The sequence below is a fragment of the Gallinula chloropus genome (genome assembly GCF_964237585.1).
Source record: "Gallinula chloropus genome assembly, chromosome: 1".
In the NCBI taxonomy this organism is placed as follows: Eukaryota; Metazoa; Chordata; class Aves; order Gruiformes; family Rallidae; genus Gallinula; species Gallinula chloropus.
This window is the reverse complement of record NC_140085.1, coordinates 197,359,949-197,376,823: the sequence shown is the minus strand read 5'-3', so window position 1 is coordinate 197,376,823 and position 16,875 is coordinate 197,359,949. Positions and strand designations below refer to the sequence as shown.

At 39.1% G+C, this 16,875-nt stretch overlaps 1 protein-coding gene across 3 annotated transcripts in view; it reads left to right on the top strand.

Moving 5' to 3' along the window:
- Window positions 1-16,875, top strand: part of GRM5 (glutamate metabotropic receptor 5) — a gene marked incomplete at its 3' end in the record, with an annotated part of 269,980 nt that overhangs the window by 222,323 nt on the left and 30,782 nt on the right. For all 3 annotated transcript variants that reach the window (XM_084276966.1, XM_084276965.1, XM_084276964.1), the window contains exons 4-6: window positions 5,978-6,224; window positions 11,371-11,539; window positions 14,404-14,530. In XM_084276966.1, coding sequence (XP_084133092.1) covers window positions 5,978-6,224; window positions 11,371-11,539; window positions 14,404-14,530 — 543 coding nt within the window. The remainder of the gene's footprint in view (window positions 1-5,977; window positions 6,225-11,370; window positions 11,540-14,403; window positions 14,531-16,875) is intronic.

The window sequence follows — 16,875 nt, the reverse complement described above, 5'->3', positions numbered from 1 at the left end:
AAGAGCAGCTTTGGACCAGGAGTGTAGCGCTGGGCAGTCTCTGTGCAAGTTCAAGGCTGCCTTGAGAGCCAGCCCTGCCCAGCTCCCCATATATACTCCCCCCTCATGGTGACAGGCTGCTTCAGCTCCAGCCCCGTAGCTGTGGGGTGCAGACACAGCCAGAGCTTGCGTCCGCATGGCCTCAAGCCTTGCTTCATGAGGTGCTGTTGAGTAGCCCTGTGTGTGGTGGTCCTGCACAGCACCCAGTAATCTTCTGCTGTGATACTGCTGGAGCATCCCAGTCTGGGTCACTCTCAGCACCATGGGCAGAAAAGTTGCAGATCAGGATCCCCTGAGTTTATATGAGGCTGGTGCGGGGACTGGAGAATAAATGTTATGAGGAGCAGCTAAGGAAACTGGGGCTGTTTAGTCTGGAGAAAGGGAGGTTGAGGGATACCTTATTACTCTCTACAACTACCTGAAAGAAGGTTGTGGAGAGGTGGGGGCTGACCTTTTCTCCCTAGTGACAAGCCACAGGAGAAGAGGAAATGGTGTCAAGTTATACCAGGGGAGGTTTAGATTGGATATTAAGGAAACTTCTTCCCAGAGAGGGTTGTTAGACATTGGAACGGGCTGCCCAGGGAAGTGGTGGAGTCTCCACCCCTGGAGGTATTTAAAAGCTATGGTGCTGAGGGACATGGTTTATTGGTGGTGGGCAGGATAGGGTGATGGCTGGACTTGATGAACTAAAGGGTCCCTTCCAACCAAGATAATTCTATGATTCTATAGGACTGACAGACCTGTTCTTCACTTTTGGTATAGTCACAGCTATATTAAGCCTGGGAACATACAGTTAAATCCAGACATACAGAATATTTAAGGAAGAAAAATCATGGATATTAACTTCCTACTCCATTGGCAGCAAATCGGAAAGCTAATATTTAATGCATTTATGTATTGCAAAGTCTCATCTGACTCCTGTACATATATTCCTAAAAGATCTATAGGATATTTACATATTTTTATTTCCCATGAAATTCAGGATAATTTTACTTTCATTTCAGAAATAACATTATAGCACCTAAAACCTCCAGCCATTAACAAGCCCCTTGCATTGAACAGAGTAAAGCCAGGAAGGTAATGAGAATTGGTCTTCTTGCTGAGGCCTAATTTAGTGTAAAGAAAGATGGCAGATAAAAAGCAGTGGAAAGGAAATTATTAGATGGAAATTTGAATAGATATAATCTGATTTGCCAAAGGAAAGACAGGATTAGTCTATGTAATATTTTTTAGACAGAAATGGCAATGTGACTTCAATTCTGGAACTGCCTCGTGATCTCACAGCTTGGAAAACAATAGGATAAGCCATTATTTACTTACAATAATTACTTGGACAAAAAAAAAGAGAATAGGAAATAAGCAAAACAGAATTGAGGGATCTGCTCACATGCTCTCACTGCTGAGGTTTCTTCATTTCTCAGAGAATTCCATGATGTTTTGTCATTTGTCATGACCATGTTTTGTTATGAATTGCAAGTTCTGTCCTCACTCTCCCCACTAGATATGATTTGATTCACCCTCCATTCTTCTATTACCTTTCCTGTTTTAATTGCAGGATGCAGATATTTTATTTCTGCAATAATTATTATGACACGGTGTTAATAGTTTTTTAGTTCTGAGGTACTGCAGTAGAGATTACTTTCCATAAACATTTGGACATAAACACCAAATTCAGCACAGATTCATAAATAGGTTGATGTTATTGCAAACAACACAATGATTGCTCAGTCCTATCACAGAAAAGGTACTTAATCCTGTCAAAAGAGCATCAACTTCAGATGTACCTGGCCCACACACACCGTGGTCTCTGTACTTTCAAATCCTGCTGTCTGCATCATACTGGTAGTGAGGCAGAGTCTGATTGCAAACTCTGTGGGCCAAGAAAGACTCAAAGCTTGGGGGAGGGTCACTTGAAACTGGCAGTAACCTGGTCCTAAGGCCTGAACTGTGGTGCATTAGGTGCTTTTCAGGGGAACTTCACCCAGTTTAGTATCATCTGAAAGAAATTTTATACACTTGCTCCAAAATCGTGACATGCAGTTGAAACCAAAGCACACTGAGTAGCAGCGATTTGGAGACTGACTTTGAAAGCCCACACCTGAGTTGAACTAAACCGTCCACGTGAACATGTCCTGATTATCCCTACACACCTACAACAAATGGCATCCCGCTGGCTTTTCCCAGCCCACACACAGGAAAACAAGGTATTGTTATTTCCTTCTTTGCAGATTTTTCTCATATGGGAATGTACAGGATGGCAAATAACAGATCTTTTATACATATGGCTTTTTTACTCTACTGATGTAGTGAAGATGGCCCTACTCACTGCTGGGGGATTGGACTAGATGGCCTTTAAAGGTCCCTTCCAACCTTACACATACTATGATTCTGTGAAAACTATTGGAGAGTGTCCAGAGGAGGGCAACGAGGATGGTGAAGGCTCTGGAAGGGAAGCCTTACGAGGAAAGGCTGTAGTCCCTTGGTTTGTTCAGCCTGCAGAAGAGGAGGATGAGGGGAGACCTCATCGCGGTCTGTGGCTTCCTGATGAGGGGGGAGTGAAGGGGCAGGTACCAATCTCCTCTCTTTGGTGACCAGGGATAGAACCTGAGGGATCTTTGGTGACTAGGGATAGAACCCAAGGGGTCAGCAAGAAGCTGCGATAGGGGTGGTTTAGGTTGGATGTTAGGAAGAGGTTCTGTACTGAGAAGGGTGTTGAGCATTAGAACAGGCTCCCCAGGGAAGTGATCACAGCACTGAGCTTGGCTGAGTTCAAGAAGCATCTGGACGATGCCCTCAGTGCCATGCTCTGACTTGGCTGGCCCTTTGGGGAGCCAGGACTTGGACATGATCCTTACGGGTCCCTTTGAATTCCGGATATTCTATGATTCTATGAGTGCTATGGATATTATAAGCAAGCGTGTAGGCTACAGTCTATGGATATTTATTCTCTGTCCAGTAATTCTGTAAGAACTCCTCAACTTCTCTTAGATTTTTTCATTATTATTGGTTAAATGTTAAATCTGCAAAGTTTGTAAACATTACCAGTAATGTAAACATTGCTGGTATCATCATTGTTAAATCCATACGCGCCACCTCCCCATCTCAAGATGACCCTGTGTCAGGAAAGGCTCTTGACTGTAGACAGCACTTATGTATGAATTTAAGAATATGTGTTTGAGTTCCAGCAAGAGCAATAGGGTCTGACACTTAAATTAATGATTTGTTTAAGGCTACCTAAAATCATACCTCTTGCAGAGATCGATATAAAATATTTTTACTTTTTTCTGACTGTGAGACTACCTTTTATCTGGTATATTCAGCCTTCCCTTAAAACCACTCACAGGGGCACTGAGGTACATAGGGTTACTTACACGCTTCAAGCCCGATGTGCCTAAGTATTTTATGAAACGGACTGAAAATAACTGTAGACTTAACTATTTTTTAATACTGGCACTTATGTTATATTAAGAGCAAAAATATTCTTTTCTCTCAGTTTTTGAGATGTTTGTCTTAACCGCAGGGTATACCAGAGAGGTATAAACTAACAGTCAGACTTCACAGGTTGGATTTGGCCCTAGATAGCAAAGTGAGGCAGTTGACATCTCAGGGAAATGTTTTCTCCAGCTGCAGGAAGTATATTAAAATTCTCACAGCAGCTAATCCCCTCCCAACTCCGTTGACAATTGCCAGCAGCTTCTCTGAAGAGCTAAGCAGCCTCATTACAAATCATCAGGTGAACTGAATGAGGTTCAATGTTTAAAGAAAGTCAGAATAATAATTCTATAAAATTGAAGCACAAAGCCCAGTGGAGAGTGTTCCTGTAAGAATTAAGTTATTAAATTTTTAAGCAATCATACGCAATAAATCAGCTGAAATATTGTTTCATAATAAATACCATTGCTGATGCAAATCTGATTCATTCTAATGGCTACTATAATTAACTGCATGGTTTGTGAGCTGTTAATTTTGAGGATGAATAATTGGTTAAACTAAGTTTTGTGTATTGCAATGTAATATGCTTGTTCAATTTTCCACTTAATTTCAATTAATATGGGTTTTACATGTACTCCACTGTTGCAGTTTTTATGCTTATTATTTTTAATTAGGAAAAAGCAATACCTTGGTACAACAGAACAAATGAGCAACTCTGTCTGTTGTTTCAAAGGTTTTATTTTCCACTACAAATATTTCATGCTTATATTATTTAACCATCAAAAATGTCAATCACTGCTCCTGAGGTTGACCAGAACTGGAAATGACACCTCTTGTACAAAACAGAAGGGAAAAAGGGATCTCTCAGCCCACTCATTCGCTTACTGACCTGTATACAATGATTTTTCTCGTCAACTCTGTCTTTCCTACCCTTCCTGATGTTTTAAGAACCGAAGGCTCCTTGTAAGGAGATGGGGTTGAAACAAGATGATCTCTAAGGGCCCATCCAATCCAAACCAGTCTGTAATTTGATAATTCTATGATAACTCTGAAATGTTTTAGTGAGTAGAACTGGCTGGTGATGTTCTTGTTCCCCACTGAAAAAGTGAGCCTGTAGATGCACCTATTTTTTGATGGGATCAATCACCAGCTGAAGATTTCACTTGTTCCCAATGGAAGTGCCTCAACATCTGACTGTTTGTTTTCTAGATGGATATTGTTAAACTAGATTAGTGTCACCCTCAGAGTCATATATTAGTCTTCATTTCTTTCAAGAAAAACTTTGTACATCGGTCTTTTTGTGGCATAAATTACTTCCCACATTGTGCTGCCAATGCAGCTCAGGCAGGCAGGTGTAAGCTCCATCTCTGGCGCTTGCCCATGCCTCAACAGGACATAGACTCTCTTAGAGAGGGTTATTTGCATTCCATTTGCTTGTGACTGCCCACACATGGAACTCCCCAGCTCCTAGGGACTTCTGCTTGACTGATAAAAGGAGAGCAAATGTTCTAGTAGAGCTTTTCATTTGTTCTCTCTCCAGAGCCAAATCTTTCCAGGTGCCTGACAAATTCCCAGCACCACTGATGCAGTTGCCTTAGCTCTGGTTCTTCTCCTTTCCCCAGCATTAAAGATCTGGTGGCTAGAGTGCAGCTGTCAGATTTGAGGCAGAAAACCACCAGGCTACTCTTCTTTAGTTGGACTGGTGCTGCCAACACAGTGGATCTGTGTCATTAATAACACTGGATTATTAAAAAAAAAAAAGGGCCTTCAGGGTGCTGCTGAATTAGTTTTTATTGTGCATTTCACAGTAGCTGAAATAGAAAATAGCAATCCAGACATATTTTAAAAGCCAGGCAAAGAAGGGTTAACCAACCCTGGCTAAGCAGACAAGAGTCAATGCCTAACCCACATCATCAAACCCTTCACAGGCATTGTAACGCATTCATCCTTACTGCATCATTATCCTCACTTCATAAATCAATAGGAGCAAAAGACATAGAAGTAGGAGAGTTGTTAGCACAGCAAGTTTGGGTACAGCAGAGGAGTTGTGTCTGGTTGTGTCTGTTTGCACAGGACTGGCTCCCATACCTCTGAAACCAATGCGTTGTCTACAAAGTCACTACAGAATAGACCCCATGTTAGCATTTACACCTCAACAAAAGATTTCTGAGCATTTGCAGAGATTTCTGAAGGCAGGGGAAGTTCTTGGATTCCCCAAAACATGCTTTAAAAAAAAGCACATGGCAGAGAAGTAGTCAAAAAGCAACATATGTGAGATGTGGAGCTGAGCAGAGAAGCATCCACTGGATGGTAAGATACTTAAGGGGAACATCTCTTTAACTCAGGGTTTTTTTTTTTTTACATGGTCAGTGTGTGTACCAGTAAGACTGAGCTGTTTAAAAATATTTTTTCTGCCATTAAAAGCAATCCACCAACAGATGTCTGAGGAACTGGTCTTATTTCAGCTCCATGCACTAACCATCTGCTTTGTTGTGCTCCCCGGCAGGCCAGATGACACTGAGGACACAGCACGTTCAGGACTCCAAGATGGGCTTTGTAATCAATGCAATATACTCGATGGCATATGGCCTCCACAACATGCAGATGTCGCTGTGCCCGGGCTATGTGGGCCTCTGTGACGCCATGAAGCCCATAGATGGTCGGAAGCTTCTGGAATCCCTCATGAAGACTAACTTCACTGGGGTTTCTGGGGACATGATCTTGTTTGATGAGAACGGTGACTCGCCAGGAAGGTAATGTTCACATTTGACAAATTGTTTAATAACAGACATGTTAACTGTATGTAGAAGAAGTATGCACACTTGACATCACAGCTAAGATCTCAGTTTTTCACTTTTCCTGATTTTCCATGCTGATTTTTCCACAATATATATATTTTGAATATGCCTTTTTAATTACATTTAATGTTAAAAACATGAACTTTCAGGCATATGATCTTCCTGCACAAATTGGAGTTTTCATCTGTACCATTTAATGATACTGCTTCTCACTATAAACCGTAAGACCTTCAGCTTCATGTTCATAGACCATGATGGCCACCACGGCATTGCTCTCTCTCACTGAATGTTTAAATGTGTGTGTTTGACTGAGTGACAGGCAACCAGAGCAGACGTAACTCTTCTATTCAGAAGGGTAAAACAATATTAGAAATATTGTATCGATATGTCTAGGAATTTGTTGTTCCATCAGAATTATTAAAAATCTGCTTCCATATCTTCCAAATAAAGCCTTTCCACTTGCATAACAGGCTAAGCTAGTAATTCATACTGTGCTGCTATAAACCAAACTGAATTTCAAAAAAGCTTTGTTTGCTGATAACTTGCATATATGTATATACATACACATACGAACTATATGACATATATGTAGTATCCGTATAATTGCACATTAAAAAGAATAATGAGGGGGTTTTTTCCATGTTTCTGCCTAGTGAGCTCTCAGAAGCTGAACAGCAAGTGTGGTAACATCAGAAGGATATTTTCCCCTGCATTTCAGTGGACAGATTCCTGCCTCATTCACTGCTCATGCTCCAGTTTGAGACAGCCCTTTATGTCTTTATTATTGGGAAGTTTTTTAAGACCTTTGTGATGGCACCATATAAACAGATGACTAGAGGAAAAATTGTTCACCCTGTACACTCATTTAAATTTTGTCTTCTCCTCTGATACGAATTAAAAGGAAATCATTAACTTCTGAACAGAGATCTGTAGAAAAGGGGAAATACATTGGTCAGAATATTCTGACATTTCCACAACTTTCTGCTGAAACTCAGAACTTTTTTTCCCCCAATTTATTTGAAAACCTGTAAAAGTCAGAGTTTTCCCTAGGAGACAACAGGACAGCCACCTCCAAAGCAGTCTGGCTGTGTCTCTGGAGGCACAAATTTTCAGATTCTTTGGACTCAGACTCTAAGGAAGTACACTGTGAGCTGGTAGGAGTCTCAAACACAGACTGGCAGAAATCCAGCAAAATTTCAGATGAAGAGTTATTTTCAGCACTGTTTTGGTGAGCAAGGCTGTCTTCCGCTAAACATTTTTGGTTTTTAGAAATAGCTGAATTCTGAAGAAAAGTGCTCAGCCTGCATTTTTTCTGACTAAATTCCTTTTGAAACACTGGTCTCAGACTTCTCTTAAAGGATTCCCATTTGGTTTTAATGACACTCAGATGCAGTGGACTGCATCTATCCATTTCACTCATTTCGTGCAGAAGGACTGAAGACTACCATGAATAAATTACATGTAGCTTGCCACAAATAAAATGATGTGTAGCATGACACCACCAATGACAGTATCTAAATGTTGTAAAGAGACCACTAACTTTACCTTTCCCTCGTTGGCATGCTTAACAATAAAAAATCCATTCTATTCATTGCAAGGAATTTAATTGAATGTCTTGGTCTTTTTGAGTTCAAGAAATATGATGAAGGAATTATATATATCACATGCAGTCATTTCCTTGGTCACGGTAGGACATTAGTGTTTCACTGAACAACATGTTGGTTGTGCATCTCAGGGTAGTGCAAATTTAAGTCCAGCCTTGATGGATTTGTGTAAGATACAGTAGTATTATGTCTTTGCAGATAGATGGGTTGTGTGTGGTGGCAAAGTGGGCCCACAGTTTGTTTATTTTTGAAACACAGTTCTTTGTTCCCTCTTCTGCAATACTCATTTAATCCAGTTTAGATGCTTAAATTAGCCAAGGTTCAGTCAAAATTTACTTTATTACCAATAAGAAGGACTTAAAGGAAGCTCCTTCTCTAACACCCAGGTTTTGAGTAGTTTATTGTCTTTTGAGTCCTGCCAAACAGTATTTGCAACAGCTGGGAGATGGTGCAGTCATACTGGAACAGCTCATCCCCTTTGATCACTTGCATTGATAGCTGCATCTCCACTTTGTAAAACAGAAATTTAAATCCTCACAGCTGTACTGTGGTGGTGGTGTTAAGCAGGAAATCGGAACACAAAAAGCCTCTCTGACCTAGATAGCTCAGGATTTTGATGTATAGCAAAAGGGTTTTCATTTTACAACAGATGATTAATCCCACAAGATGCTTTGGGTCCTGGCTCTATTCCAAGGTCCTTTGTGTGTATGTTGGACTTTGAGTAAATAGACAGTCTAGGGAGGGGCTGTTTTAGGTGAGACAGAAGATATGGGAGAAAAGAATATGGAAGGAACAGCCATGATTTCTCAGGAAGATAACAACTATCTGTAAATGTTATTGAAACTGCAAAGATATTAAGAAGGCAAGAAAAACTGGATGCTGATGTTTTGGCTGTGCTACCAACAGAATATGAATTCTCAGCAACTTCAGGACACTTCAGTTTCCGAAAAAAAATATTTTGCACTGTGATTAGGGCACTGCTGGAACAGTTCTGTTGCACCATCTGGTCTCTGCCATCCTAAAGTCACAAACTGCTCTTGTGGTATCTCAAGAAAACTTCAGGGAACCAGTGAGTCTTGAACCTCCACTACATCAATGGACATACTGAGGCTGGCTGTTACTATCAGTCCACTAATGCTGTTCTCCACAGAGAAGAGAGGCGCAATATATTGAGACAGTAGCTTATTTAATTTGTTAGGTTTCTTTCCAGTATTCCTGTTAGGATGTATGCATGGAAATACTGCTGGAAAGATAATTGGTTTAGGTTCTGTGGCCTGTTAAGCACTGGCAGTACTTTTGTTCATCTGCCCATGAAACTCTGAATTAACAGCTTTAACAAAGCGGGACTCAGGAGTGTTACAAAGTCCTGATGATGCTGAATAAAGACTCCACCGTGGCTTCTGGGCTAACCTTTTGGTTAGTCTATTTAATCCTTGATCAGACCATCACTATGCCTGTGAACCTCAGGAAAAAACATATTAAAGTTTATAACCATGTACAAAAGCCTGTATATTCAGGTTTCTGTGTGTATTGTCTGGATTCAATTAATTTGTGTCAGTCTGACATGCACATCTCCAACTTTGATGAGGTCATTCTCAAAACTTTTCCTTCTTTATATTAGGATGGAAAATTAAATAATCCAATATCTAAGACTACCATATTATTTTTCATCCTAGCTTTGTCATTGCTCATTTCTTCTTCTGGAAAGACTCAAAAACCGTATCATATGGGTAATATCATGCTGCCCATTCAGTCAGGATCCACTTTTTTTCACAGGTTGCTTGTCATCATGATCTTGTCCTGTGTGTGATTCTGGTACTGAATCCCTGCCATAGTTTTTCCATTGTGATAGTTAGACTTTGTTTCCTGATACAAAGCATCTCCAACTCTATGGATGGAGAATATCATAAAAAAGTTTACCATAATTATTTATTTTCTTTTATATGTCAGCCTTGGAAAATATTGATGTTAGATGTAATATGCCTACTACCTGTGAGTCTTGAAATTGTTTCCTCAAAACTTGAGAGATACCTCAGTATCTTTATTTAAGAGATTGTTTGATTTAATGTGCTCGTTCTTTTACTTAACTGTACATTGAATTTCAGATATTACACTGCTTTGCCTTGGGTCTAATTTTGTGCATGCTGACATGATATAAAATGTCTTCTGGTTCATGAACCAGGCAAGTTTTTTAAACTTACGGTTGTTTTCACCTTCTCTATATAATTTGCTTATTTTTCATCAATGAGTTTCATGTTGCTCAGTTGGATTGCTGCAAAACCCTCAAAAGAGAAGGTAAAGAAAAGCATGACATCACCACATCAGGAGGTGCACAACTTTCCCAGCATGCCTTACGAATAAATGCCAGAAGAACTGGCCTGTAATGCAGAAAGGTGGCTTGGTGTTCAGCATGCCAGTAGGAGTCTAGAGAGTTTCCTACTGCTCCATGAATTTTCTGTAGGACTCTGGGAGCTAAAAAGAATGTAGGTGGAAGAGGGAGATAAATTTGAAAACTCTGTTCAGCTCTAGCTCTGCTCATGACACTCCAGTTCCAAGATGATGATGAGATCTGATCCAAAAGCAGCCTGGGACTAAGGCACAAAACATCTTATCCTTTCATACCATACTGTACCTGGAATGAAATGTGTTCTGATAACTAAATACTATATAGAAATCAAGGGAGTAGTATGGAAGGGAGTGAATAGCATTTGCTGCTACAATGCTGTAAAAGAAAAAAACCAAACCTAAAACAAGTCTCAGCTTCATTTTTCAAACAAAACACAATGTCTGGGACACAAGAAATAGACAGTGCCTCTGATAAGATGCCTCTGTAGCCTCCAGTAAGTGCGAAGTAGTCCTGGAGTCTGTGTCTGAGGAATGATGCCTGATACTTCCCTGGGTGCCACACCAAATTTCATCTTACAGCACAGGAAGCTGATTGGATCCCACAGTCCTGGGTTGCTTCTACCTCACTTTAGAAGCTTAGCTGTCTTCAGACTTTCTCTTTCACAAACAGAATAAGCACCTTCAGACAGTGGGAAGGACTTGGTGTTGGCAATTGCCATTGTAGGTTTACATGTATTTGCATTTGCTGTTGATGGAACATAGGACATCTAGGGGTGCTTATGGCTTCAGTGCTGAAAGTTAGACAGGGCGAATCTTGTCTGGCCTTTCATTGCTTTCCCTAAATAAATACAATCATTCCCAGGATTTCAGTCACATAACCCCAGAGTATTCAGGAACTGTCATGGTGATTGGAGAAAACAAATTGAAACACAGAGGGAAAACAAAGGTTATGATTTCACAGAAAGTATTGGGAGACCCAAGGGCAAGCATAATGCTTGATATTTTGCCTTCTTTATCTCAACAAACTCGATTTTGACTGTATAATGTTCCTTTAATTTGAAACATTTTAAGGTCCCTTCCAACGCAAACCATTCTGTGACTCTCTGATGTTCTCCTCAACTCAGCTACATCTCCCCTTTCTGTTTCCAAAGATATGAAATCATGAATTTTAAGAAAATGGGGAAGGACTACTTTGATTATATCAATGTTGGCAGCTGGGACAATGGTGAGCTGAAAATGGACGATGATGAAATATGGTCAGAGAAAAATAATATCATCAGATCTGTGTGCAGTGAACCCTGCGAAAAGGGACAGATAAAGGTAAATATTTTCTCCATTCAATTCAGTCGTGTAGAATGCATGGCCCTTAAATATGAAAGTGTTTTCTTGACTTTTACATAGAGATAGTATCCCACACCTTAATTAAAATGCATAGACTTATGTATTTACTTCTTACTTGTATCATAATTATCTCATTATTTTCATGGTAGCATTTTATTATTCTCCTATGTCTGTGAACTGCTGACTTTGTAATACTTATATTCCAAATGTTTTCAAACAGGTATTGTTTGGGGGGGGGTTGCTGTATATTTTTGCAACATCTGATTCAGTGGAGTGCAAATCCCTGACTAGGATTTGTCAGTGCAATTGCACGTAAATTATAAATAATAATTGCTACTATGTCAGTGCTTGACACAGACACCTAGAGTGGAACATTATTCCTCAGACCTTGAGTCTGTGGTATCATCAGAGAATAACGATAACTACCGCTACTTAGAACTTCAGGAAATGTAGGTAATTTTTTTCTTTCTTTTTTAAAATTATGCCTCTCTTACTGCTTCTTTGTTTTCCAGGTTTTTTTATTTTTCCTTCCTCCTTTTCCATGTTGCAGTGAGGAGGGTAGATGAATCTGTCATATATTAATTGTATTCTAATATCCTTCAGCATCCCATGTTACTTAACTACAGAACAGTTAAGATACTGCAAGTATTTAGCTTGTCTTCCACCTTCTGCCCATGATTTCAAGGACTGTCCCAATAAGATTCTTCACTATGAAGCCAATTCATTATACAATTAGACACATGCTTGAAGTCCAGTGTCTGAAATATTCTTTATGCTCCTCATTACAAATATAAATCTCAAAATTTACTTCACAGTCCTTTGTTTTCATGGTCTTCACAGACAATGGGGAGACCTTGATCCTGCCAAGCTCCATGGTGGTTTTCTTGCAGAATTCTGTGGGACTGAGTTATTATGCAGCAATTTGAAACATCAAGTGTAATGATGTCCAACACTCATAAACATTTGGTACATCCATCTTGATGAAGGACTTGATAAAATCGAAACAGAACACTACTCTGCACATTTAAAATAGTGCTGACATATGTTTATTTAAATAATTACATGTTCAAATGATTGCTCAGAGGGCCAGAAGAATGGAAAATAATTTTTGTTTTAAAGATAATTATTTTTGTTTTAAGAGACTGAAAATATTGTTTTAAATTTAAGTAAGTGCTACAACAACTAATCATTAAGGAAATGAAAAATAAAAGGATCAAGGATTACCTGGATAAGAAATTTAATAATAATGATAAAAAAAAAATAAATCTGACCTGATTCTGAGCAGGGGGTAACAATTATTTTGATTCCTAGAGAAGAATACATAATCATTTTCGAGACTAAACCCAGTTAGTGCTGGGTAAAAATTATCAGCATTCAGTTATCTGACAGAATTCTCAAATTCCAAGTATTTTTAAGATGTTGATTTGGTTAAAAGTTTACCACAAAAGTGCAAATTAATTTTTTTGATAAAAAATTAGATGGTTTAGTAATTATTTATTATTTCTACTTTACCATTTCATTTTCTTGAATATTTTACAGATTGTAAATTTATAAATTTTTATAATGCGTCAAGTTTACCAAAATATATGTGTAAAAATTACTACAAGATTTCTAAGAATTTATTTTCCCAGACATGAGAGATTTTGTCTTATTTTCAACTTTTCATTCTAGTTCATAGTGAAAGAAATCCTAAAATGTGAATTCTTCTGGAGGACAGATATTCTGTTTTGCAAGTAGCTCTAGTTTCAACACTTACAGAGTAAATAATTTATGATCCCATGGCCTTTCTGCTAGTTTAGCTGTTCAGGCATGGCTTTTTTTTTTGTTGTTTGATTTTCTACAATTTTAAAACAAAATCCACAATTGAAGTTTCAAGTCCCCATACTGCTTATGAAAATGGTATAATTCACACTTTTTTTCATTGCAGCATTGCAAAGAGCAATCCAGTTCTTTTTGATTACACTGCTTTAAATTTCATTTATTAAAACTGCAATAAGGACATTTGGTTTGGAAGCCACCTTCTAAATTCATCATTGCAAAGATATATAAATCAAACTACTTCTTTTGTTATAATTGGGAGTACTCATTTATGAATTTTTTGGGAAAAGCAGAGGAACTGGGAATACCTTATTTCAAAAGAAAAAACATATTGACAAGAAGCACAGATGTTTGTGGTGCCCAGAGATGATAAATGAGGATCTTGAAAAGTCTGCATCTCAATCACAAGCATGCAATAACATTTAGCAGTAAATTAAAAAATGAGAAATCAGGTCAGATGTTAAAATGGATAAAGATAACATTCTCACTTAAATGTTAATTAGAAATGCAGTAATTAAATAATTCTGGTAAAGGCATGTTCAGTTTTGTGTCTTGAAAAAAAGTCAGTTTTAACAAATCACTCGCAACTGGATTGAAGAAAATAAGCACCAAAATATATTTGTGTCATGAATCCTTATGGAAATGACACAATTATCTGTATGGACCACAATGGAGTGAATTACATGCCTTGACTACCTTGCACTGGCTTCTGTAGACACGTTGACATCTACAGAATTTTGAGTTTGGCTCATTCCAAGAGGGGAAAAAACATCTTCTTGTCATTCTTTCAATTTCCACATACTTTTGTGGGACTGATGGTTTCTCTCTTCTGGTACATACATGATGAGAGAACTGAGAACTTGTGTCATATTTTGTATAAGCAAGCATGTCAGTAAAAGTCCCTTCAAAGTCAATTTTTTTAAAAGTCCATGAAAATATAAAAAAAAAAATAGAGACTAAAAATCTTCTGGGGCCACATGAATGTAGGTTTATGTTGCTAAATTAAATGCCAATTTTTGTCTCAGGTGATCCGTAAAGGAGAAGTGAGCTGCTGTTGGACCTGCACTCCTTGTAAAGAGAATGAATACGTATCTGATGAATACACATGCAAAGCCTGCCAGCTCGGGTCCTGGCCCAACGACGACCTCACAGGTAAATGAGTTGTGGCTGTGCTTATGTTGTCAATGGAAATGTTCATCTGCTGAGCTGAAGAAGCAAGTGCCAGATACAAATGAATATGAGGACTGCTTTAATCAGATCAAACCCCAGGATAAAGCTGAAATTGGAACTGAGGCTGGTATTTGTCTTCTTGCCTCAACCTGATCCAGGAATCACTGGTGGAGTTCAGCTGCCTTCTAAAGACCTGAGTTACTAGATCTAGAAATAAAAGGGAAAGAAAAGAAAAAAAGGCAGCCCTATTTTTGTATTCAACCCTGCCCTAACATCTAGCTGGTCATGCAGATCTTCTCCCTCCCCAAACAGGTAGAGAAATTAAGTCCTTGTCATAAAAATTACTAAGGGACGCCAAATTTCAGCATTTTGTTTCCCCCCCAAGAGTGTACAGAAAATCCATGCAGTATTTTTTTTTTTTTTTAATGGGAAAACATTATGATCTAGTTGCTGCAGTTACTGCTGATAAACGCCTGAGTACTCGAAACAGTTTGGGTTTGTATTAGTCCTTTGTTCATCAGTCTGCTAGAATATGGGGATCACATTCCTCTGGACATGGCATAGATCTCTATGTTTTTGCAGAATCGTATTTGGCTACTTTAGAGAAAAATTATTCCAACACTAATAAACACAATCCAAGAATTCAAACTCTCAGAGCACGCACCACTTCAAAAAGCTGGTCAGGGATCAGGTTCTCACTGTGCTGAGCTCTGTAGACACAAGGGGAGGGGAGAAGGCACTGGTTATTTCCAAAAGCGCTCACAGACTTATTTTGCATACAATTTGTGTGGATAAGGGTAAGAAATTTTTGAGGTGAAAGAGAGGGAAGACAAAGGGGAAAACAGTTTGTGGTATGAATTTATGCAAGTGGAATTGTGTCAGGAAAGGCTTGGCCTATGGACAGATTTTGATATATAAAGTTAATACTTTCCTGGTAAGAGATGTTCAATTGCTGTAATATACGAGCTAGGTCACTTAATTACTGCAAAAATATCATTTAACAGTAAAGCTGACAGGGTATTTTTCAGATAATGCCAAACAGAAAACTTTCTCTCAGAGAAAAACACCCTTTTAACTGAGAAAACTGAAACAGCAGTAAAATGGATTTGAAAGTGCTTCTCCAGCCCTACCTCCCCAAGCACTCAATAATCAGCCAGCAAAGCCTTCTCATCTCAGGGAAAACTTTATTGGGCCAGAGGAATGGAGAAGAGGAGGAAAAGAGACTGGACCCCACATGCTCCCCAGAGCAGAGTATTGAGGTTGAGGTATAAACTCAGGTTCACATTCCAGCTGGGTCATCCAGAAGCCTCCAAAGTCCACCTTGCAATGACCAAGCAACTGCACTATGTTGGTCAGTTTGTGAAGGTCAACTAGTGCAATTGGTCAACTCTTCAACTACTGGCGGTTTTGTCTGAGATGTAGCAGACCCCAGGTCACTTCTCTTTTCAGTGGGCATCCAGGGTTTTACCCAACTAGATCATCTGGAAAAGGAGTCAGTTAGGAGTGAATTTGCTCCAGGTGCCTCATCAAACAAACAGAGGACCCACTTCTGAAATACCTGTGATAGGAAATGCCCATTGACTGGGTGAAGTTCAGGTAATCAGCCTTTAAACACTATATGTAAAGCAAAGTGGAGCAAACCGCAACTATGTTGGCCTTCCAGCTCTGTGCTTTGAGCTGGCTCCCCAAGGCATGCAGGTCTCCATGCCTCAAGCAAGACATCAGTCTGGGCTTGTGGGAGGATTTACATTCTGAAGGTCTTATTTTGCCTTCAGGATGGAAGACCAGGATGAAGTGGCACCTTAAAAGCTCTTGTAGGATGAGTCAATGATTTTCCACCTAGGTCTGACTGTTTTAAAGGAAAGTAATTGTCTTTTAAATCACATCAACTGCTTTGTGTGTTACATGAGCTGCTACATTTTGCAAACTATACATCTGGTTTTAGACATGTATTTTATCCTTTTATAGGGACCAAAGTCAGTATGCACACAAAAAACCCTTCGACATCAATGCCAAGAAATGTTCCTCAGGAGATCTAACCCTTGCTCCTCAACCAGACTCAAATTCATCAGGCATTAATTAGAAACTGAACCCCCCCTTGGCCTCCATGAGCACAGCTGATACAGTATGCACTCCTGGTAACAGGACACCATCACTTCATGGCTGTGTAATCCCCACCTAACTTGCTATTCACATGATGGCTGGATCTTGTCTTATTTAACTTTTTTTTTTTTTTAAATCAAAACCAGATTTTAAGAACTCTATTCCCAGCTTGTCCATACACTATAATGAGCTGCATTGTTAATGATCATATTTATAGTCCCAAC